General features: G+C 46.6%; 1 protein-coding gene across 2 annotated transcripts in view; it reads left to right on the forward strand.

Moving 5' to 3' along the window:
* The window catches only part of NTM (neurotrimin), a 405,852-nt gene that overhangs the window by 203,804 nt on the left and 177,811 nt on the right, over positions 1–24,237 (forward strand). For both annotated transcript variants that reach the window (XM_004438483.3, XM_014793752.2), the window contains exon 2: positions 20,137–20,369. In XM_004438483.3, coding sequence (XP_004438540.1) covers positions 20,137–20,369 — 233 coding nt within the window. The remainder of the gene's footprint in view (positions 1–20,136; positions 20,370–24,237) is intronic.

Raw genomic sequence — 24,237 nt, forward strand, 5'->3', positions numbered from 1 at the left:
CAGGTCACTAACATGGAGGCCTTGCATGAAAACACCTTTGCTCACCTGTCCAGGTGTTTTACACATCTGTTTCCTCCCCAAATCCTACCCTCCAGCCCCTCTCAACAGTGGTTCTCAGCTTTATACATCAGGAAAATCTGGGGAACTTATTTAGAGTATTGGGTGGGAGGGTCTTCATTTATAAAATACAGGGTTTTTTTTTTTTTAAATTCCATAAGTGTGTCTGATGTGCATTTCAAGCTGGAAAGCACTAACAGTGCCCCCAAAACGCCCTGCGTTTGGCCACACAACAGGCAGGCGTCCTCTCCTGTTCATCTTTGTGTACCCAGCCCCTAGCACATTGACTGGCATACAGCAGGGATGCAAAAAAATTTTTTTGGTGACTGACTGAATCAATAAATAAAGGATGTTTTCCATGATACCCGAGGGAGTCAGACTAAATCACTCACACCACAGGATGTAGGGAGGTAGAGGAGAGGATAGCGTGCTGGGGGGTGTGTGTGTGTGAGAGAGAGAGACTGGGGTCCAGGGTGAGGAGGCGTGTGTGGGTGTTGGCAGAGGAAGGAACATAGCCCAGGAAAGGTACAACATCACATTTTGTAAGCACCGTGCGTGCCCACAGCACCCTGCGCAATGAGGGGGAATGGGAGACTGCGGGTAAGCTGGGTCTGGCCATCTGTGTGCCAGTGAGTGTATGTGGATGGGAACAGAAATATAAACAGCCAAGATCAAGAGGATCCTCAGTCCATCAATTCTTCCCATAAGAAAAGTCTGATGGATCGAAATTGTCGGTACAAGAGCTCTGTGAACAATAACCAGAGATAGAGTGTCTCTGCAGCCCAGCCGTAGCGTGTGACTTTGTAATGGCGAGGTGGTGAAGTTCAGGGACAGTGCTGAGGGTGACAGGAGACGCCTGCACCAGTTATTCATTATGGGAGGCGATGGTGGCTCTTTCCTTTTTTCTGTCCATCACCCTCTTCTCTTCTGTGATAGATGGGGACTGAGCCGTTTGCAGTGTGCAGAGGCTGACAAAATGAGGCGATCACATTGGAAATCAAAGCTCTCACCATTGCTGGCAGTGCGCCGAGACTTGCAGCTACCTCCCATGGCGGGGGCAGGGGAGGGGGAACAGCTGCTGTCATTTCCCCTAGGAGTTGTTTTGGGGTTTACTTCTATTTCTCCCAAGACAGAGGAGCTGGAGAGGGTATCCAAGGCAGCAAAGAAAGGAAAGGAGAGAGGGGAGAATGGGAATGCACAAGGAGGGGGAGCCACACAGGGGCGAGGGCAGAGGGTGGCAATGGGTGAGGAAAGAAGCCTTCAGGCACGCCTTTTCCCTGCTTTCCGCTGGTTGCCACCTGGTATCCTGTCTCTTTGCCAGCTGCCCCTGCTTTGTTGTCAGCGATGCCCTCTGTGGTCTGTAAAATGTGGATTAAGCTGCAGGCTGCGCTGGAAATAATTCACAGCTCTGCTCCTTTGGCAGGTTGGGAAACTGAGGCATGGCCCACTCAGGGCACTTTAACTTGCTCCTTTTTGGTTTTACTCTCAGTCTTTGGTCCTGAGAGTTCCAAAAGGCATCCCCACATCCACCTTACAGGATGAAGAATTTATTCATTTCTTTGCTTTTCTGGCCCCTTCTCCCAGGACGACTCCTATGGCAAACTGCCCCACAGGATCCCCAAGGCTGTCTTATGGGTTGATTCTGCCCTCTGCTGGATCAAAAGGTAGAGAATGAGGCAGAAAAGGGGACTCATTCCAGAAAATGTACCTTGGCATGCTTCCCAGGAAAGTCTTTGGTTAAAGCAACCCAAACCTAAATGAATACAGCTCAATATGCCTGTGATGTATTAATACCCTGATAAGCTGGTCAGAATCTGTTTCCAAATAGACCTGTTACATAAGTGGCAATAAATACTAACCATCTCTCCCCTCTCTGTGGTTTGTGCATGGAGAAGGATCTACAGTGTAGGATCCCAGGGCCGTGCAGACAGAGTGTTGGCAATTCTGACCTTCTGACTAATGGGAAGTCCTGAGCTCCTTATAACACAGGTCCCCTGTGACATCCACATCATGCAATTGCGCCCTTTGCCCACCATTTTAATGACTTTCTATTTTGTTTTACAACCTGCAATCTGCTGCATGTCCTGGTCAACAGTATCTATCTTTGCTGCTGTTGGTTGCTGCCCTGATGCTTTTATGGGCATTGATTCCCTTCGCTGGTTCCCCAAAGAGGTTCTTTTCCTTGAGCCAGAGCGTCATTCCAGCGGATTACAGTGCCTGCCACTCTGCACTCCGATTTATTGCCATCCTGGGTTTTATTCTCTCCTACACATGCAGCCAAACCTCATTCATTTCATTTTCTGGGGCAAGCGGAATAGAAGAAGTTGCTATTAATAGGAGAAGGGATGTCATGCCGGCAGGTTTAGTGATGTCCAAGTTTATGGTCTGCAAGTTCCAGAGCTGGGCTCTGGCTTTAGATCCACCCTTCTTCCTCTAAATGACTGAACCAAGCAAGATTCTTGCAAAGGAATTGACCTCTGAGAGTTTTACCCCCTTTTCAGTCTTTTATGGACAAATGACATTCTTGTATCTGAGCAAGCTCACCCATATACCCTCCACTCTCCCCTGCTGTGCCCGTCAGTTTGCGTTTGGAAGAAGCTGGACAGGGTGTAGATGAGTCTGAGTGCAGAAGGATGGGCGAGAGGGAGATGGAGAGGTGAAGCGTATGGCATGTGACACACCAGGTCCTCTTAGGGTGGTTTGCTTTTCAGGTTTCCCAGACATTAATGTATGTGAACCAACTGAAGTCACTCTACAGGTTTTAATTACTTTGATCAAAACGTTTACTAATCATTTATCACAAATCAAATAGTAAAGCAATTTCTAAACAATGTCCCATAGACAATGTGTCTTTTGACCATGCATACAAAATGTTCCATCTCAGCTCTTCCTAGTCCTGCTTACTCTCTTGGCAGTGGAATTTAGAAACTTCTCAGGGACTACAGAGAGCAAAACCTCAGAGGCTACCTCCCCAGGGACCTTCCTCAGGTCATTGTGGACTGGCTCAGGCTGTATAGATTTATATCTCCTTCATACAGGAAGAGGAGCCACAAAAAAATCTTCCGGTGGGTTATAGTTGTGGGTGCAGGAGTTTACCCAGCCAAACTGATTTGCCAGGAGATCACATAGGTGCAGCTAGCTGGCAAGGTTGGGAATCACTGTGGACAGTGTCAGGAAGTTTTCCTTGGGATGGATTGGTGTTAGTGGGCACAGAAGACTTCTCTTGACAAAATGCTCCTGGGAAAGTACAGTTTGCAAAAGCAGCACGTGGGGCTGGGGGAAGGTAGATTCTATTTGGCCATATATTCTAAGAGAGAAGTTGGGAGCTGGTCATATAGGGACTTGATATCCAAAACTATTTGCATTTCTAGGAAGAGCAATACTGTTTAACGCATATGACTGTGTAAGCAGTATTGTTACTATTGGGTCTCTAATGACAGTTTGAGAGCCAGCTTAGAGGGTCCTTCTCCAGCCTGTTGCACGCGTATTGATCTGGAGTGTTGGGCTTTACCTCCAGTAACATAGCAGAGGGGTAGCAAACAAAGCAGGGAGCCCAAGTCCAGGTGCTGCCGTTCTTAAGGGAGCCTACATGTCGGAACTCTGGGGAACTTAACCCAATCGCTTAGACCTTCTGGGTTTCGACCCTTGCTTTTACGACAGGAGAAATGTATTTTAGATAGAATTCCGATATACAGACCTCAGGTGAGTTTTCCATGCCTGCCTAGAAGCAAGGTCAGCTTTGGATTAATCTACAGCTTCCTGTCTGCTCTCCTTCAAAGTCATGGAAGGAAAGACATGTTAGGAAATAAAAATTGGATTTTTGTTCTTATTGTCCTTGTTTTTCTTCAACACACACACAAAATAGTTGTCTCCGTCCACCAATCATTTCAAATTGGGGTTTGTATAACCATATTAGAAAGACAAGGAAGAAGAATGTAAAGGGTATTGGAGGTACCAAAAATACATGGCCTCAGCACTGGAAAACAGTGGAAGCTGTGCTCAAACACTTGTATGTCTGCTTCTCTCCCCCTTTTGTTACCCCACAAAAGACACTGATCGTTGCAAGGCAAAAGCCAATCATCAAGAGGCAGGATGGTGGCAGAGAAAGGGCAGTTTATTTAGTGATAAGCTGGCAAATCAGAAGATGTTGGACTAGCGTCCTAGTGAACCATCTTAGGCAGGGCACAGAATGTTGAAGCAGTTATATAGGACAGTGGGTTATAGAGGAGGGAGTTAGGTGTTACAGACTGGGAGTGTCACACCAGATCTTTCAGTTTTCATTGATGATGGCTATCAGCATAGACTCTCTGTCCAGGGGTCATCACGTTCCTAAGGAACTCAAAGAAACTAAGTTATCATCTTATCACAGCTGAGAGGTACATGCACAAGCAGGGGTCGTAAAATCTACAGAGCAGGTAGATCTCCTGGCGGGGGGCATATCCAACTGGGTTAGTTAGTCAGAGGTCATTCAAAGTTACAATAGGGTTTCTTTTCTACAATATGGCTCCCTTATGTCAACCTTGTGTTGAGCCATATCACTTTCCTCCGCTCTCCTCCCTTGTCCCTATTCCCCCCTTTTCCTGAATTTTCTCATGCAGTTTGGCTCAGGCTTTTGATTATCCTGCAGATAACTGTACTGCCATTCCTTTTCTCTCTGGGTGTTTTGCTGATCATGAAACATTTTAAACGGGTTTTGATGAATCTGAAACTACCAACATGTGGCCTATCCTTAATTAGAAAAACCCAATTCCAGGGACTTCAGGACTTTGGGAGTAGGAGCTTTGTTTTAACACCAAATATTCTCGGAAGGAGAAAGGAGCCCAGAGGTGACCAGTAATAGGAGATCATCTTGGCAGACAGGACCACTTCCATCTAGAAATCAGTTGAGTAGTGGGGTGGGGGGAAGGAAACAAAGCCTCAGAAATGAGAACCGGTTAGCTTTGTTAGGGAGATGCTGGGAAATACCACATCAGTGGTATAAAGTCAAAAAATTAGGAGAGTGGAATGTGTTTCCCAAAAGGAAGGAAGAAGATACTACATTTTCATCCCTCCGATATTTTTGTGATTCTCTTGATAACTACAATGAAAGGAGCAAACGCGTTGCTAATTTTATTTCATGCATTTAAATTCTGATTCATATTATTTGATTCTTCTGTGTGCTGCTGAGTTGAAATAAAACATGATCTTTTGCTCTTGTGCTCCTCTTTCTCTCAAGAATTTGCATAAGAAGTGAAGGCAGGTTTGCATTTACTGCATTTTAGTGATTGGCATCCTTGCCTTCACAGTTCCACTCCACCTTTTATTCTAACCTCCTAACTTTTCCTCTCTGTTCACCTTGGCAAAGAGAGGGGCAGTTAGGGGTTTCAGAGGGCCCTGCCCATCAGAGAATAGGCAAATTCTTACGGAGGCACAGGCAGCAGACCTGGGAAGTCTTGCAGAGCTGGGGGTCCCTCAGAGATCTCTTTGTCTTGTACAGATGAGAAAACTGAGGGCCAGGGAGGTGAAATGACGTGCCCGCAATCACATATTTTATAGTCCTAGGTCTGAGGTTAAAGATCTGTCTCTGCCTCCAGCTGTTTTGATGATTCCATGAGGTATAATTATATGTGAAAGGATTTTGCATCCTGTCATGCACAAGGAAAGTCTGAGCCATTATTTTTCTGGTTAATTAACAAAATCTCTTATGAAATGTCTGCTGCATCCTCCCTTCTCATTTTGCAAGTTTTCATGGAGCGTAAACCCCAGCTTGGTGACTTTTGGTAGTGTGGCGCACTGTGCCACGTGTGCAGGCATGTCAGGCTCCTGGCAGCCTGGCATGAGTAACCATGGAGAACAGTTGGAGAGATTCCAGTATTGGGGTTGTGTCTGAGGCCAGCTGTTGTCTCAGAGACACCTGGCTTAGGATAGACGCCTGCTGCGGTGTGCCTTCACTTCAAGCAACAGATATTTATGGACTGACAGTAATAGTAGACTAGGTACCATGGTAGGCACAACAGGTCTAGGGGTCGTTAAAAAAATAAGAAAATACACCAGCTTTGCGTTTACAATTGCCATATGGTCTGGTCAGTGGTGTGACAGAGTTGTGTAAGCTGCTGTGGAGTAGTACACGTCAGTGCAGATGTCGTAGGTCAGAGGGAGCCTTGAAAGGAAGGTACGTGCCGGTGAGGAGGTGGAGAGAGGTGTTCTAGACAGAGAGGACACGTGTGAAGTGGTTTGGAGTCATGGGAGAGCATGCCACATTGAGGAGACTGCAAACACGTATGGTGATATGGCTCTCGTGCAAGGCGGTGGGTCTGAGTGAGGCCAGGGGCATCCTGCTATGTTCCTCTGAAATGCTGGAGCTTCACGCTGAAGGCTGTGGGAACCACTGAAGGGTTTTGAACAAATGAGGCTCAAACAGTTTTGCTAGAAAGGTCCTTCCAGTGAAAGGAGAGGGTGGATTAGAAGGGTTAAATTTGGAGGCAAGAAGCCTGTTAGGAGAGGCTGGTGCGGCCGACCATCTAGGTGAGGTGAGATTGGATTCCCCCCATCCCTCCCACTGCTGGGTGTTCAAAAGGTGGTCAATTTGAGTGAGATTAAGGAACAATTTGAGTTAGCTGTTGAAGGTTCAAGATCAGAGAGTAAGTTGTGCAGAGAAAGAACTAGCTCTCCTACAGTCCAACTAGAATCCCTTCCTACAGAGACCAGTTCATAGAGAACATCACCAAAGACACCAGGAGTTTCTGTAAAGGACGTGGGTAATCATTTGCCCGGTGTTGGTTGAAGGAAATTACTTCGGAAGGAGTGGCTAATGCAGCTCCCACGCTGAGAGGACTGATTCTGCTGCCTAACCTTTTTGCCTCTGTACGTGCACCGCCTCCCCATCCACCTGCCCTCATCCGTCAGCGCCATGCTTGCTCCTACTGCCAGCTTGGGGGTGCAGGCTAGAGTGAAGGAGAACACCCCTCCCCTCAGGGGCACCTGCTTTTGGTTCGGGGCTGGTCATTGTGGTTTCAGGGTTAGAATCAGGGCCATGCTTTTCTGTATCTGTCCAGTTTTGTCACTGAATTGCCTGTGTGGATCCCCTGCTTCCTTTCATTTAAGTAGCTGTTATCGTCTTTGTATCATAAGCTCCTAAAATATAGAGAGTAAGGACTCTGTTTTGTTCTGAAGAGTGAGCGCTGCATCTCAACAGGCAGAGTAGTGCAATAAATAAATGTTTAATGTTGAGCATGGTGATGTGGGCATGCATTTGGTTACTTGGAAAATAATACTGAAGAGAAGGACAACTGTATTTTCACACAGAAGATTTGTAAATATTCCACCTCCTTGTTCTTGTAAAGGCCTTGATACTCTTCTTTAAATACTTACTTTGACCCTCATGACAGCTGTAAGAATTGAGTGAGCAGACAATTTTTTCCCCATTTGACGCATATGAAAACTGAGTCACAGAAAGTCTAGGGACCCAGGCGTGTCACAGCAGATTAGATAACACAGCAAGGAGCCAGCTAGCTCGACTCCACGGAAATCAGGCCAAAAGCTCTGGGCATGGTCGCTTCTCTTCAATATGGACAAGCAAGCTGAGTTGTATCAGATAAAATATACTAACGCATGGCATCTTCCAGGAGGTAGAGATCGTGTCAAAATCTGAATAACACCCAGTGCATTGTCAAGCTTTCAGAGTGTTCATTATAGAATCTCTCAGAATCCCCTAACCCAGGAAAACACTATTGTTTTATCTCAGGGTAAGGAGTCAGCAGATGCAGATTCTCGTCCCTCATCTCCCTTGAACTAAGTAGGTACAGAGCCGTAAGCTTATAAGTGAAGTAGCTGCATGGACTTAGCTGCTCTAGGGCCCTATCTGTAGGCTGGTAGATGATCTCTCAGGTCCCTCCCAGCGCCAAATTTATACTCATTTGTAAAGTTCTCAGCAAAAACGCCACTTCTAAAAGATTTCCCTGGCCCCTTAGACTAGAGTCAGCTCTCCCACACTCGTCTGTCTTCTATACAACACTCCAGTGTCCCATGAGAGACCTTGTGCTTCGTTATAATCTGTTTGTCTGCCTCTCTTCTGCGTGAGCAGAATGTCTGTCTTGTTCATCCTGCATTGCACTGCTTAGGTGCTTAACACAATGCATGGGGCATAGGAGGTGCTCGATGAACATTTGTCAAATGAATGATGGATTCAATAAGCTTATTCTTATACACCTCCATTCATGCACATCTTTGGAGGTAACAATGAGAAGTGAAGTGCAAATAATAAGGAGGAGAAGGACAGGCCTGGTGATAGGATCCTTGTGAAGGGAAAGGTCTTTAAATGGGCTGAAGAATGGGTAGGAATCCTGTGACCACAGATAGCCCTTAACTCATGTCCTCCTGTCAGCCTGTTTAAGCTGACCCTGTCTCCTTAAGAGAATAGCTGTTTAGATATCTGATGGTATGAAGAAGACTCAGTATACTTTGGAAGGGAAAATCCTCCTGGGAAAGGGACACCTCAGTGTTAGTGTTGTTTCTGCCAGTAACTGGCTCCCACCTCCCTTGTCCTCTCTCTCGCGTTGCTCTAAATGTGGTTTTCGTCTTGCCATTTGGCTACCGCAACCCCCTTAAACGGCAGTTCATTGCTACAGGTGAGAGCAAACCCTTCTTGTCTTCTAGGGCCTTCTAGGGCCCCTACAAATGGACAGGAGTCTTCCTTCCTATGCTTTCTCCCTCTGCGTCCCCACAGAAACCCCCCTTCTGTCAGATCAGACCCTAAACATGTGCCCCGTATCCACATCCATATCTTTAGACTCCATTCTCTTCCTACGGAGAATACCCTCTCATCTTTTCTCTGTTTATGCAGATGTACTCCTCATTCAAGGTGAGCTTAGGCTCACTCCCTCCATAACATTTCCAGTCCACATGCTCTTCCCCCCCCCACCAAACTCCTGAAATCCTTGCTGGGTGTCCCTTTTAGTACTCACACCTGTCCAGGTTGTATTCCCCTTGGTGCCAGTGTCCCAGAACTCAGAAATGGTCTCGCCCTCGGAGGCTTCTTTTCGGCCTTGATGGCCCCCTACCTTCTCCACTCTTCTCGGCTGCAGGCTCTACTCAGCCCTATCTCCTCTCTCCCTGGAGCCCAGGACACCCACTCTGCCCCTCCACCCAAGCCTGACTGTAGAGCAGTCTGCATTCCAGCACCTGCTCTTCTTTGCAGTCTCCAAAGAATCTCAAGCTCCCTTTCCTTCAGGGTTTCTCTTTCTAATCACAAAATGTTGGTGAGAATTACAAATAGGATTGTCTTAGTTCTGGAAGCCCAGAAGCAGGGCCTGAGATGTGAGTTTATGTGAAAGTGACTTATTAAGGAAGTGCCCCCTGGAGAAACACACAACAAGTTGGGGAAGCAGGGCAGGGAAGGGCAAGAAGCCAAGTGGAGGCTGAATTTCAGGCAAATATCCATGAAGATGGCCTCAGCAGGGTCCGCAGTGAGACTTGGGCAGGTCCAGAGAGCAGCTTTCATACTCCCACAGTCAGCCCAGTGCTGCCCTGGGGGGACGCAAACGCCCCACACTTCCAGCTCTCTGTGAGTGGGTGCAAAGGGGCTCTGCAGCCCAGGGGCAGGCTGCCAAAGAGAGTCCCAGGTGTGGGCTGTTGGAGGAGAAGCACACAGAAACCTGGGGAGCAGCACAGAGATGATGAATGTGACCCGAGGGGGCTGGGCTGAACACAGACTGCTGCGATGTCCTGCACAGGTGGGGACGTTACAGGGGACCCACGGCCAGGGACCCACGTCGCTTGCTGCTCCATTCAGAGCGGGGTCTCTGGCTCCACGCTGCTTCCTCGTGGTGGGCTTGCATATCTCCTCTCTGCCCTGCTCTACTGTGAGCCCAGACATCCCTTTCCTCCAGGGCTGCCCTTTTTGTCATCAGTTGAGGCAGAGCAATAGGTGTGTCCTTCCCTTAGGTGAACACACCTGTGAGACTTTTTCTAGGCCTTTCCTTCTGGCCTAGGAAAGGTCCTTTTAGGGCTTTCCACAGTCCGTAGTACATGAGACAGATAAAACTGGCTAAGGGTGCCACTTGGTGTCCCCCTCTGTGGCTCCTCCTTATTATCAACTTCCATTTCAGTGATGGACACAGTGAGGGGAGAGGGCTGGAGCTGGTCCGTGGTCACCTTTACCCACAGGCTGATTGAAGAGATCTGTGTTCCTTGGAGAGGGAGTTTCAAACAACTCACTGTCGCAGGGTGTGGATGAGGACATCTGACAGAAAATGTGCAAACAGTGAGGTCTTCACCTGGGGATTGAGCAGGATTCCAGAGTGGCAGCAAGCCCGAGGGAGGGCAGTTCCCACCACTGGGAGCTTTGTCTTTCTGAGGGATATATCCTGCCCCCAAGGTATCATGTCACACAGATTAGCTATCTGGAGAGGTCCAATTACCTCTTCTGCACTTAATTATTCTTACATTTCCTTGTCGTAGTAAGCCCTGCGTTCCTGGACCCTGGGGACCCTCTCTCGTCACAGGCCCCCAGAGGATGCACAAAAGGAGGAGGAGCCTTGAGCTGCTCCAGTGTGCGTCTCTGTGTTGATTCTGTTCTCCTGTTCCAACTTTGTCTCAACCTCGCAGGTGTAGAAATGGCAGCCACTCTCCTGGGGATGTCAGCCTGCTTACTGCTGCCCTCACTTCCCCCTGGGCCCCAGGCAATCATTTTAGGCACAGTGGCACCACCAGGAGGTGAAATAATGTGTGGCCAAGGTCATTAGTGAGAAAACGGAGAGGGCCCCCTCTAACCCAGGAGCCCTCCTTGTCACTTTGGAATTCTAGTTTTAATCGGCCTATCTTCCTTCTGGTGTGCTGTGGGAGTTTGATGTAGCAGACTGTCTCATCCTAGGAAAGGAAAAGAGCAGCTGTGGCCTTAAATGGATTGCTTTCGTTCCGACCCCTCCCTCCCCAATCAGGGTCATACGCGTGCAGTCACCGGGGTGAGTACCAGGTGGAAAGGCAGCCTGTCTGCTGACTGGTCAGAACTGCCTGCCGGGCTTCACACTCGCTGGCTGGAAGGAAAATGTCAGCTGCGATTGCTCTAGGGCGTGGTTTTAGTCTCCTAACCATGTGGTTCTCCCCATACGGTGGTGTTCAAGTCCCAAATATAGGTGGTCCTTCAGAGATGATAGGAGGGGTGGTAGAGACAGGATCCAGGCCTGGGGGAGGGATTCAAAGTGTGTCTAAACAAGGAATTGGAATTGGACCCAGCCCCAGAGATGGGGTCAGGATTGACACAAATGCCCTTTGGGGCATGTCCCAAAGGACACACATGTCTCTTTGACAAAGGGACAAAGCCTCTTCACCTGAGGCTGACTCCGATGCACAAGCCTGCCAGGCTGTACATCTTTCTTAGCCACTCCCAGCCTTGGGCTTGAGGAGCCGGGTACTTCCAGACCCCTTTTCCAGCATGGTACAATGTGCCTAATATGTACTGTCCATCCCAGTTTACCTGGGTGAGTCCTGGTTTTCAAAGTGTAATTGTGAAAAATGCCTAGAGTGGACAATAATTATTAGCATTCCCCCTACCAATATCCTGCCAAGCTGGGTCTAACTTCTCGAAGATGAAGCCACATCTCAGGTGCGGGCTTTATATGGTCCAGCTGGTGAGGACAGGTGAAAAAGAAAAGAAGAAAAAGAAATTTCAGACAGATTCAGCTGCTGCAGTCCCATTTCTTCTTCTGAGCCTCTTCCCTGTGAGGGAGACCACCCACTGAAGAAGAAAGAGACAAGCTCCAGTTTGGTGACTTTTATAACCGTCCGGAATTTTTTGAAGTAGCTGTTGCAAAGTTCCTTTTTGTTTTGTGGTCCTTCATGTATTCAGGATAAAGTGAAAAATCTTTCATATGGCATACTGCACAACCTACCTCTAATAATAGTCAGGGTTACTGCAAGGAAAAGATGGCATGCGCAAATTCGGTAATTTGAGGAGAGTGTAATAAAGTGGATATTTACAAAGGTGCAGCCAAAGTGTAGGAAATCCACAGGGGATGGTCATAGGGCCCCGGGGCTAGTACAGGAGGGCATCCTTAACACCTATAGGCCTGAAGGGATCGAAGGCGGAGATCACAGCCCCCACAGGGAGAGAGGGCTGTGTGGAGAGGGCCACCAGCCAGGAGCTGTGCTCTTTGACAAAGGGACATAGCCAGGCTGTGGCAGCCCCTCTCCTACCTCCTCCACCCCATCTCCTGCCCCTGCTTGCCATTGGCTGAACCCAACGGGAAGCCAGAGGATGGGCAGCCTGTTGATGTGACCTACTGGTCAGTCTGGAGTGGATTGAGGGGACACAGAAATAGCAGTGCACTCATTCACTGGCCTCATCTCCTGTAACTTTTCTCTTCTATCAAAGCCTCACACTCCATACAGTCCAAATCCCCATCCTGCGGCAGACATGCCAGCACTGTTTCACAGCTCCTTTGTGCTTTGCTCGTGCTCTCCCTCTGCCTGAAATGCCCTGCCCTGCCCTCTTCTATTTAGCAGCTCCTTCCAACCTCAAAGGCCACCTTAACTCGCACAAGATCCAAAGTGCCCTGGAAGTAACCAGGAGCACTTGGAATAGAGAAACAAATATTCTACGCTCCTGCCCTCCTGGAGCTCCACATGTCGCAGGAAGATGGAGCGTGAAGAGACTGCTGTTAGCTCACACCACGATAAAAGTCTATCTGGAGAACATTCGTGGGGGATTAACAAATTTTGCAAAGGAAAGGTAGTTGGGGTACAAAACAATATTTAAAATTGGCCTTGATAGGGAAATAGGAATTTGTCTAACAAACAATAGGGAGGGGCATTCAAAATAAAGTGAGTCACTGAATCCTAAAATGCCTAGCGTGCCTAGCGTGCTCAGGCAGCAGTGTGAGGAAGTCCAGTAGACCCAGTACCTGTCGTGCCTGAGGCAGGCTGTGTAGGGGAGGGAGGTGAGGTGGGGCTTGCAGGAGACCATTCGCTGAAGCCCAAGGTCAAATGGCAGATCAAGTCCAAAGTGAATTTCCACTGAACTTGCTCTCAGTACTTCTGGGCTCTTTCCTCTAGGAAATGTTTGTCTCCACAAAGGGGTTCAAGGGACCCTCGTCTATGTGTGGACTATTTGAATATGTTAGGGAAAGAAATGGAAAGAGAAACGTCCGGGCTGCCTGGCTTCAGTCACCTAGGGAAAAAAGCCTCCATTGCTTTTGTCTGTGGTCATTTGAGCAATCTAGATGCCGCACTGCCCAGATCATCTTGTGCTAGAGTTTAGAGTCCTTCCTCGCCACACGGATGTAACACAAGTTATTGAATAAAGAAATGGCTTGTGGGCACTATGGCTTACAAATGTGATATGACCTATTGAGCAGTCCAAGCCTCTTTCAGCATTTGAATTAGTATTGGGTTTTTGTCACCGATACAAATCAAAATGTTGTGCCGTTCATTTCAGAAAAGTCATGGCCCACCTAACTCAGCAGTTTGCCTTAAGATGATGCTGCTTTATTTGACACAGACAGCAGGGACAGATGGATAGGTGTGCTTATCGAGGACCCTTCTCGGAGGTCCACAAAGCCAAGCCTTCTTGATTTACCCCCAAGGTATCAGAGAATTGGAAGGTGATGGCCTCCACTCTTTTGATTCTCTCCAAGAGTGAGCATGCCTGGAGGGAGGTGTGTGCATTTTGTGTTTGTAAATGCAGGTCGCTGGTGACACACAGAGGGTTATCCTCCCAGCCTGGGCCTTTACTAGACACAGGCCCCATGGTCTTTTACTTCTCAGGAGTTTGTGAAAGGTGGAAAATTTTAATCAAAAAATTAATCAGTCAACAGATATTTATTGAGTGCTTACTTTGTACTCAACACAATGTTGTATAGGGGCACATGAGAAAAATGTTACCATCTAGTGAACGATGTTACAGACATATAGACCTAGAGTGAGAGAGAGTATGTATAATAGATTGTATAATCATATTATTTGTTGGGTTTCTACTACATACAAAACAATGCATTTACATGCATGGTTTCATTTAATCTTCTCATTAACCCCATGCAGGAGGAAAAGTTATTTCCATTGCAGATGAGTTAAATGAAACTCAGTGAGGTCAGATGACTTGTTGAGAGGAGACAAAAACAGAGCTGGGACTTGAATTAGAGCCGTCTGACTCCAGGGCCTGTTCTCTTTCCTCTTCCCTGCCCTCCCTCAGACTACAGTCCCACCAGCGGTGTGGGCTCACAGTGCAGTGTGTGCACAGCTGGGTTTTTACTCTGGTCCTTTCACCTCTAGCATAAGAGCTCCTTCTACCTCTACCCGGGCATGATCAGCCTTGTCGTTATTTTCGTAACTAAGACAGATTTCATAGCACACATCCGTTTTTTTTATGTAAAGCAAAACCAGTAGTGGTTGAGAGATGCGAGGCCAGCGTGAACTGAATGTAAGTTCAGTGTTTTTGCCTCCAGATGACCCAAACCAGTTTTATAAACGTCCACATAAGTTTAGATTCCAGTGGGGTCAAAATTAGCAACCCCACTAGTGAGGCCTTCTCCTACACTAAAGAGCTAAGGTGCCAGTTATATCTGAATTTTGAACAGGTCTGGGATGAAGCATCGTGGTTTGTGTGTTTGCTGGTTCCCCCAGAAGCAGATCTGGAAAATGCACATGCCAACTCCATGAAACTGGGTGTCGGTATTTCCGAGCCATCCACATTGTAATGTTTCTTTATGAAGCTTGAGGAGAGGGGCGGGCACAAGCCAAATGCTTAGAGGAACCAAACTTAGGGGCCGCTGGAGCGTTTCTGTGTGATCAAAGGAGACTGTGACCAGGTGCTGTGAAGGGCGGAAGCACTTATTTCACTGCAGTCTTGAGCGTTGCTTGAGACGTGTTGCTTTTTAAAAGCAGTTAAAGGACCATTTGATAGAAGGAATGGCTGGATTACCCACTGTCTGGATCCATTATAGTCCTCGGGTCTTTAGGCAGGTGTGTTTAAGAAAGGCCAAGCCTGGATTTCTCCCTCTTTCTTCAATAATCCTTCTCTTTTTTTCAACACTTTCTTTGTCTATGTTTAGAAGGTTCCAAGTTCCAAGCACATATATTTTGCTCTATTTTTCTTCCAATTTCCAGACCTCTCTCTCTCTCATCTCTTCTCAAATCCAAAAGTAGTTTGAGGCCTGAGTCCATACTTTCATGGCTTTATCTCTGCAGTACTCATCCGGGGCTTGCTTAATCGTTTTTGCTGTTCCTCTATGTATAAATGCAGCAAGGATAATAAAGCCACTGTTCATCAGCAAGAGATTAAGGACACAGAGGGCTGCGTTTTTAGAGCTTTGGCACACTTGGTGCAGCTGCAGAAAATAACAGGTATGGCAACTTTCTCCACAGATGCTGTGCTCAGGTGCAAGGTCCAGCATGGGCACTTGTCACTAGTCGTCTTCTGGTCAACTACACATGAGGCTTTTTATCATCAAAGAGAATGCATTGACAATCCATGCAGGCCAGACACCCTGGATAATATGTGTTGAAATAGACCAGGCCTCTTCTCTTTAAGGAGAAACTTCTCCAAGAAAAAGAACAGCGTGCAGGCAGACACACAGACTAAGAAGGGCACTGTGGCTCAGCAGTGAAATGGTAAACAAGCATCCTCCCCAGACTCTGTCTCTCTGTCTGGATGCTGCCAGGATGTTCCATAGACCAGGCCATGGGCTGTCCATGGGGGCTGCATGCAGGAGGGGAGAGCTGTAGGCCTGGTGGGAGGGGAGGGCCATTCACACACACACCCAAGGCTGATGGCCACTGGCTGGAGGGCTGCAGTATGGAAGTAAGTGAAGACAGCATTGAGGCTGGAGGACAGGAGGCGTTCAGAGTTGAGAGATGTTCAGAGTTTGGGGAGTTGGGAGTTCCAGGGCTCAATCTAGAAGCCTTAGGTGTGCAAAGGTTGTTCCTCTGTTCTTTGTATGTGTAGCAGGATGGGCGGAGAGGATGCTCGAGGTGGGAGCTTAGTGTATGTCAAGATTGTGGGGGCTAAGTTGAGAAACTTTCAAGGTTTGGGCAAGGCACTTATACCCCTTTCTACCTCTCCATTTCTCTTCCCTGCCTGCCTCATGCTGACCTGTGACTGTCTCCCCGATGACAAGCAGCCTACTCCTGCTGCACTTACTTGGGTTAGTCAGGGACAGTTGAGTTTGAAACCTTACTTACTCCTGGTTAATCATACAGTTAATCACCTTCCTGAGGAGGATGAAATATCATGGTGTGTTTTAGGAGTAATTTTGTAGAACTATGTTAAGGGCTGTCTCTGAAAAAGGGGAGCCTGTTGCCTGCGTTTCCCACCATAATCTTCTACAGACTCCTCACCATCCTGAGTATTCACTCTGGCTGAGAGAGCAATTATGCTCGTTTTTGCTTTTTTTATTAAACCTGTGAGAATTGTCTCCTCTGCATTGTTGTGGAGACTGGATAAATGAGATAGATAGATGGGGGCAGGTATGAGGAGGTGACAGGAGCTGGCTGCCAAGTTACCTTTGTGATCTATCTCTGCAGAAGCTAGCGTTAATTCCATGGAGACTCAGCAAGACTGATATGCAGCAGTGACAGTTTGGACATCTAAATATGACCTTGGAAGTGCCCAAAACCACAGCTGAAGCTATGCCAACTTTCCATTGTAGTGTATCACAGGGGCCGCATAACCGTGCGGAAGTTGGCGGCATTCAGAGCATCAGTGTTTCTGCACATGAACATCTTTGGCCCTATGAGTGCAGTGCAGTGTGGTGGGACTGCTTCCGTTTCAGTCAATTTCTAATAATGAGCCAGTCTCATGGAAGCCCAGGACAGTCCTCTCGTGTCCATCAAGCGGTGATGCCCCCGTTGTGGGCATCACAAACAATTATTCAAGCAGTTTAGAGGTTGTTGATCAGCATCCCTGCACCATGGCAGGCCGTTCACCTGGTATCTGGTCAAATTTCAGCTGCTGGAGGGAAAAATAACTCGGACTCTGCTTCTGGCTTCGCAGAACATATTGGTTACAAGAAAACTCTCTCGTGTAAAGTAGTGGAAAATAGTTTCAAACAAGAGTCAGTTGCTAGTGCCCACTTGCTCCACTGCTTTCACTTCCTCAGAAACCAGATGTCTAAGTTAATGGTTTTCAAAGTGTGGTCTCTGGACGAGGCAGGGGCCCAGCAATCTGTGTTTTATCAGGGCTTCCTGGTGATTCTGATGTACACTGAATCTAAATATTATAGAGCCTTTTGGGAGGCCCTGTAAGGACATTCGAGAACACTGAATTTGAAAGAAAAAAAAAAACTGGGTCTGAATCTTGTTTCTGCAGCTTAATATCGGTGTGATCTTAGTCAACTTGGATATTTCTAAGCCTCAGTTAACCCCATCTGTAAATAGGCAATAATCGGTGAACCCAACCAAGTTTTTGAGATGATAAAGTAGTGTATAAAATAGGCCTACACAGTGCCAAGCATATGTATATATAATGTGCGTTCAATAAACATTAGCCATGAATATGAATTTCACCAATTTCTCTGCTTGGATCCAAGCAAAATGTAGAACAGGGACCACCCATAAGGTTATTAATACGAATAACATCCCAGGTACATTACTAGCAAATCAAGCTGTGGAGTGTGTTGTTCTTAAGGGATTTCAAACCATTGTGGTTCCATATCCATATCTCAGGTGAAGTAGCCTGAGAGGAAGAGCATCAGGTCTGCCAGGAAGGTGCGACATGAGGTGCTTCCTCTATTGGCTGCACTTCTCTACCTCTCGTTCACCCTCAGAGTATACTCTGGGTATTGTCATCAAAGCCAAAAGGAAGTCTTAGGGTACACTCTAGACCACGTGCATTCTAGTCACTCAGAGATTCTATTAAAGCGCGGATTCCGGTTCATTACAACTGAAGTGTGGCCTGAGATTCTGCATTTCTAACAAGCTCCCAGTTGATGCTGAGCTGCTGGTTTTCTGACCACACTTTCACATAGTGCTTCTCAAACCCTAATGTGCATATGATTCACAGCGAGATTTATGTGACTTAGGGAATGGTCTAGGGGCCATCAGCATTGGTATCACTTGGGGGATTACTAAAAATGTAGAGTCTCAGGCCACGCCCCAGACTTACCAAATCAGAATGTGCATTTCAGTAAGATCCCAAGGAAATTTGTAAGTATGGTAAATTTTGAGATCCTGAATGGGTGTGCTTATTCACACAGGGCCCTGCACTCAGAATGATCCTGCCCTTGGTTGAATGCTCTGCTCTCACCATCTTGAAATTCTTAATAATGCTTGAACAAAGGGCTCTGCATTTGCATTTTTTACCGAGCTCCACAAATTATGTAGCTGATCCTGGATACACTGCTCTACCCCCGTGTTTTTCAAACTTTGGTGTGTATATGACCCAACTGGGATATCATTAGAAATTCATATTTGAGGGTTCCCAAAGATTCTGAATTGGTGACACAGGAGGTGAGACTAAGAATCTGTAACAAACCCCTCATATGATTCTGATGCAGGTGGTCCATGCCCACTGCCAGAAATACTCCCCTGCTCTCCCCCTAGTTAAGTTTTATCATTTCCATCCCACATTGTCCAGAAAACACAATAAGCAGCACAAAACTTGCTGGACACCAGACAAAGGTGTTTCTGGTTGAGCAGTTTTCCCTACAGGACTCTCAGCTAGGCTTCCCACCTGTGCCTGAGTGGCCCTGCAGCGATCGTGTGACATTTACACAAGTACAAGCGGAAAGGATGCACAGTACAGGATATCTCATCTCAAGAGGGACCGCCTGGGGAAGCTGGTGTGCTCAGCAGCAGTTCTTAGACTTTTTATGGTCACAGACCATTTTGAGAATTCAGGAGAAGCAATTGTTCCTCCCCGCTGAGAAGTTCACCTTTGCACATTCTGAGGAGCACACAGGACCAGGAATTAGACGAACTGGCTGAGAGGTCTGACTCCTTCACTTCCTAGCTCTCCAATCTGGGACAAGCCACCAGAGCATTCCAAACCCTGGAGTCTTACTTTAAAGTAGAGTTGAGTAAGATCATCTACCTCACAGACTTGCTGCGAGAATCAAATGAGACAGTGTGGATGTAAAAGTACTTTGTAGACTGCAAAAGAATGTATAAATTTGAGGCTTCGTTATACATACCGTGCTACATTGCTATTTCCAGCATTATAGTTAGGATCAGGACACTGTGTTTGTGAATTTAACCTAAAGCCATAGAACATACTTGGTGTAGCGAGAGAGGGAAGTGAATACAGACAGATATGATGAGGACTTGGCGAGAGGAGCTGGGAAATTTGAAAGTGTAGGAAAAGAGAAGGGAGCTTCACAATTTGGGGACTCCAGATGCAAAAATAAAAGAAAGAACATCTATTTTTACATGTGCAAACAGTTTTGAGGTTTTCGAAAATGGCTTTAGTCTAGCAGTAATTGAACATTTCTGCCCCTGGATATAATGAAGATAAATAGCAATGGCGGTGGTCCATATTTAGTTTCCACTTCAGAAGCCTTCTGTCGGAATTTGCTATTCTGAGATGAGAGGAATAATGTTTAGTAGTTAAAATCTGGGTCTCTGATCTAGCACATATTGTCTGTGTGACTTGGGAGAATTATTTAGTCTTTCTGTTTTTCGCTTCCTTTTTACCAGTAAAACTTTCCTCATATAGCTGTCATAAGTATTGAATGACTTATTACACCCCAAACACTCAGGGAGTAATGTGAGGAATTCTTATCATCCACATCATGGAAGTTCTCGAGCAAAGGGTGGGCTGGTAGTGTTCCAAGGGGCCAGCCATTCTGCCTATGGATGATGCCTCCAGGTTGTAACTATTAAATAATTAGGCCTCAATAATCAATAGTCCTGTGCTCAGGTGGTTTCAGAAGCCCTGGAATTCTCAGGACCCAGAAGTCTGACAGCAAATATTCTGAGGCTGTAATCCCATAAGACCTCTGCCACCAAATTCCAGAAATTACTACCCATGACAAATCAAAGGACATGTGTGTGGGCAGGGAGCAAAGACAAGGCAGGATAACAAGTCATCCTAGCCCTGCCCTGAAGACCTCACTCGGATGGCTCCCATTTTCTCTCCAATCCCTTGATGTATCCATCTGATCTTCCCTCCAGGTGCACGATTGACAACCGGGTCACTCGGGTGGCCTGGCTAAACCGCAGCACCATCCTCTATGCTGGGAATGACAAGTGGTGTCTGGACCCACGTGTGGTCCTTCTGAGCAACACGCAAACCCAGTATAGCATCGAGATCCAGAATGTGGATGTGTATGACGAGGGCCCGTACACCTGCTCTGTGCAGACGGACAACCACCCAAAGACCTCGCGGGTCCACCTCATTGTGCAAGGTAGGCAGGGCGTGGCTGGGTGGTCTGGGTGGGTGGCTGGCAGGGCCTGTATTAAACACTTTTTCTGTGATTCTCAACAGAGATGAGTTCTATTTGTTCCATCTGACCAGGATAACTTCCTAATTGTCATTTTGCCATTAGATGCTGGATTTTCAAATAATTTTCCCATTCAGTAGGACGAGGATTTTTTCTTTTCTTTTTTTGCTTTTGTTCCAATAATATATTTTCTCAGAAAATTATCTTCTAATTATTGCTTTCCTTGACTTTTTCCTCCTCTAAATTGCTTTAGGTTCCATCCAATTCTGAGCTTGCTTTATTTTGAGACCAGCATTTTAGCTCTTCTGGCACTACACATATGCCATACCCTCGCGCAGCCCCAAAGAAAGCACAGCCCAGCGCAGATGCTCTAAACACCTCCTGGGACGCATCCTTCACAGCCCCCTCCATTGTTTCCAGCTCACTTGCATCTTCTCTTATCTCCCAGCCCTGGGTTTCTGATACCACATCTCCCCTTTAATACCTGGGTCTGATTCTCCATATTTTGGTTGCAGCCCAATTGCCCTCCTCTACTTCTGTGCCCACCCCAGCTTCTGAGGCCCGTGTATTTGTTTTGTTTTTGCGTCTCTCTTGGTTCTGCCATCTCTGGGTTTCTGAGGCCCTGAGAATGTGCTCCCCTATTCCCCATGAAGCAGGACTGGCCCTGAGGCATTCAGACAACACTTAACCATAGTGGGCAGATTCCTAATTAGGGAGGAAGAGCTCAGAATCAGATTTGGCAGCTTAGTGGCTATGAGACCTTGATCAAGTTATTAACTGTGCCTCAGGGTCTCCTTCTGTAAAATGGAGTCGATGTTATGAGGATCTGTGGTGAGGATTAAATTTTACAGGTACTAATGTGCCAGACACTTAGAAGAGGGCCTATTTAAGTGTTAGCTATTGTTATTATTTTTAATACTGTTGTTATTTTTTAACTTTTAAACATCTTTTGCAGTGGACCAAATACCTCGTTTTATCGCCTTGGTAGCTTAAGCCCCAAGTGGTGGAGCCTGGCTCCCGTTTAGTGTTTCTTTCCCACTCTGATTCCCAGATCCCATCATCCAGCTAAATGGCAGGTCCAGGGCAATAAAATCCTCTTCCAGAAGCTCCTTCAGCTGCCCCTCCTTGTCAGTGTCCAAGGAAATGGCAGAGTTGTTGGGTGACTGGTCAGAGAAACAAGGGATAGGAAGGTGGCTTAAGAAGGGAGAACACAAATGAGCCTGGAGAATTGGGGAAAGCTAGCTGCAGGAAGGCAGGAGAAAGCACAGCTTGCATCATGGCTGGGAACTGTGCACAGCGAGAGTGGGTGAGCGAGGAGGGTACCAGGACACAGCTACACAGGAGCAACGTGGGCCCTGGCTCTGGTCGGGGATTGTGCCGGTGGGATGCTCGAGCCCCTCGTGGTATGGCAAAGCTTGGTCATGCTAAGTTGTTTTTATTTTTTTTACCTTGTTCTTTCTGTCCAAAAGGAAATTATGATAGCTTTTTCTTTGATTTGTTCTATAAATGGGTATTTTTCAAACTGCTGGGTGCAAATGGCATTTTTTTTTTTTTAAAGATTTTATTTATTCATTTTTTCCCCCCAAAGCCCCAGCAGATAGTTGTATGTCATAGGTTCACATCCTTCTAGTTGCTGTACGTGGGACTCGGCCTCGCGCTGGACGGAGAAGTGGTGCCTCGGGGCGCGCCCGGGATCCAAACCCGGGCCGCCAGCATCAGAGCGCGCGCACTTAACCGCTAAGCCACGGAGCCGGCCCTGCAAATGGCATTTTTTAAAGGAAATGGAATTGCTTGGAAGTATCAAAGTGTATTACAGAAGCAGAGTAGGTATTGTTACATGAGATTTTTGTTTCAGTGTGTGTAAGTTTTTAAGATAAAATACATTTTTGATTGTGGATAATTGGTCAGAAGATGTTTGAGAACCGCCATTCTATAGTGAGGAGGTTTGGTGAATGCTCTAGTGGCATCATCTACAGTCTATACCACAGGTGCTTTAGAAGCCATTCCCTGTGTCCCCTCTTGCTCCATACCACCCCCCTTATTCTTGAGAACAGAATATCCAGCAATGACAAAGAGATATTAGGACCGATGCACTATTACAGACATTTGCTTTAGGAAGCAGGACCTTCATGGAACTAGAAAATGAAAGGAAGAGTGAAAAATGCCGAAGTCTCCTTGAAAATAAGAACCATGTTTATGTCATTCTTTTTTCTTAAGCCCTCCCCCACCACACACACACACTTCTGCCCTAAACACCTGGGAGAGTGTCTTATACAAAGTGAACATTTAATAAATGCTTATTGAAGCAAATGGCTGGAATTGTAGCCCAGAGGTCTTATATAGGCTCAGAGAGAGAAGGCTGAGTGTGTGTGGGGGTGGGGAGATGGGAGGCAGAAAGGGGATGGGGTCTACATCCACCTTCGCTCATGTGCCAGCTAATGGAAAACTCCCCAGCTTGGTGTTTACATGAGTGACTTGGCTAGATGCCCTCTTATCATGACATACCACCTCAAGTATTGGAATCTCATCTTGGGCTAATTTTTGAATGCTGATAGGTGTATTGATCTGGAAACAAGCTGGGTTAAAAAATGCACTGGTCTTGTACACAGACTCAGCCTAAGCTAATCTGCTGTCGATATGCCTGGACTGAGCATTATTGACACTTTAATGAATAGAAGACCAGAGTTTTTCAGAGCAAACCTGTCCTCCCTCTTAAAAGCAATCAGGCAAACTAAAGAGAGCCAGACTCCCCTGTTTCTGTATTGGAAAGAGGATACATCACCATCCAGGATTAAAAAAAAGAGAAATGTATTTACCTTGGGATCATTTATTGTACCGAACATAAATCCTAATTTCCCTAGCAGAAGCTGACTGTCTGGATTTTGTTGAAGTTGCTAGTCAACCCTGAGTAGAATGCTGCCAGAATGAAAGTTAGGCATATTAAGTGTTCAACATGGTATTATGATCATTAAGCACAAACACACACACACACGCAATAGCAGGAGCAGAAAGAACTGAACTGATATTCTGCCCGTGAGTATGTGTATTCGTGTGTATACAGTCAGCTTCATATATAAATAAGCCCACACAGAAGGAAGGTAATGGCATTTCCATTGTATCATGCCACAGCTTAAGGTCTGGGCTTATGTCTTTTCCCTTACTATCAAATACCCCTTCCACCCCGCTAGGTCTTTGCATTGGATCTTCTCTATGGTTGTGATTCAATGTGTGTAGTTCTTGCGGACAGCTGTGATGTCACCTTTGCATCAGCCTAAGAATCAAACTCTTCGGCCCTCTGTGCATGCACTTATTCATGTCTTCATTCATTCATGCAGTAAGTCATCCCTGAGAAACAACTCTGGTACAGGTACCCTGGCCAAGCACTCAGCACATGAAGATGAGTAAAAGGCTGCCTTGAAGAGTTAGTTCCGTTCGCATGGAGAAAATGGAGTTGTATAATGTTTGCCCAAGTCATCCCCAGGAATTTAGCTTCTGGGAGTATAGCTGCTGTTGGCTGAATCCTTCCTGGGCACTGACTTGGTCCAAACTCCTGGAAACACCTGCAATGTGGGTCCCTTACCCCTCTGTTATCTGATTAGATGTTTTAATAGAATGCAGAAATAACCTTCACAGAAATCAGCCTGGTCCGTTTACGTGGCAGCCAAATTTCCCAGTGCTGCTACATACTGGTCTGTTCTCTAACTCAAGCACGGGGTGAAGAGCTGGAGACTTTCCTTGGTTCATGTTTTCCAGAGCTTTAGCTGTAACTATCATCTTCAGTCCTTCCAACTCTTAGGACAGCCTTTCATTTGTAGCAAGTTCTAGATGTGTG

This window comes from Ceratotherium simum, chromosome 7 (assembly GCF_057802395.1).
Source record: "Ceratotherium simum simum isolate JZ-2026a chromosome 7, ASM5780239v1, whole genome shotgun sequence".
NCBI lineage: Eukaryota > Metazoa > Chordata > Mammalia > Perissodactyla > Rhinocerotidae > Ceratotherium > Ceratotherium simum.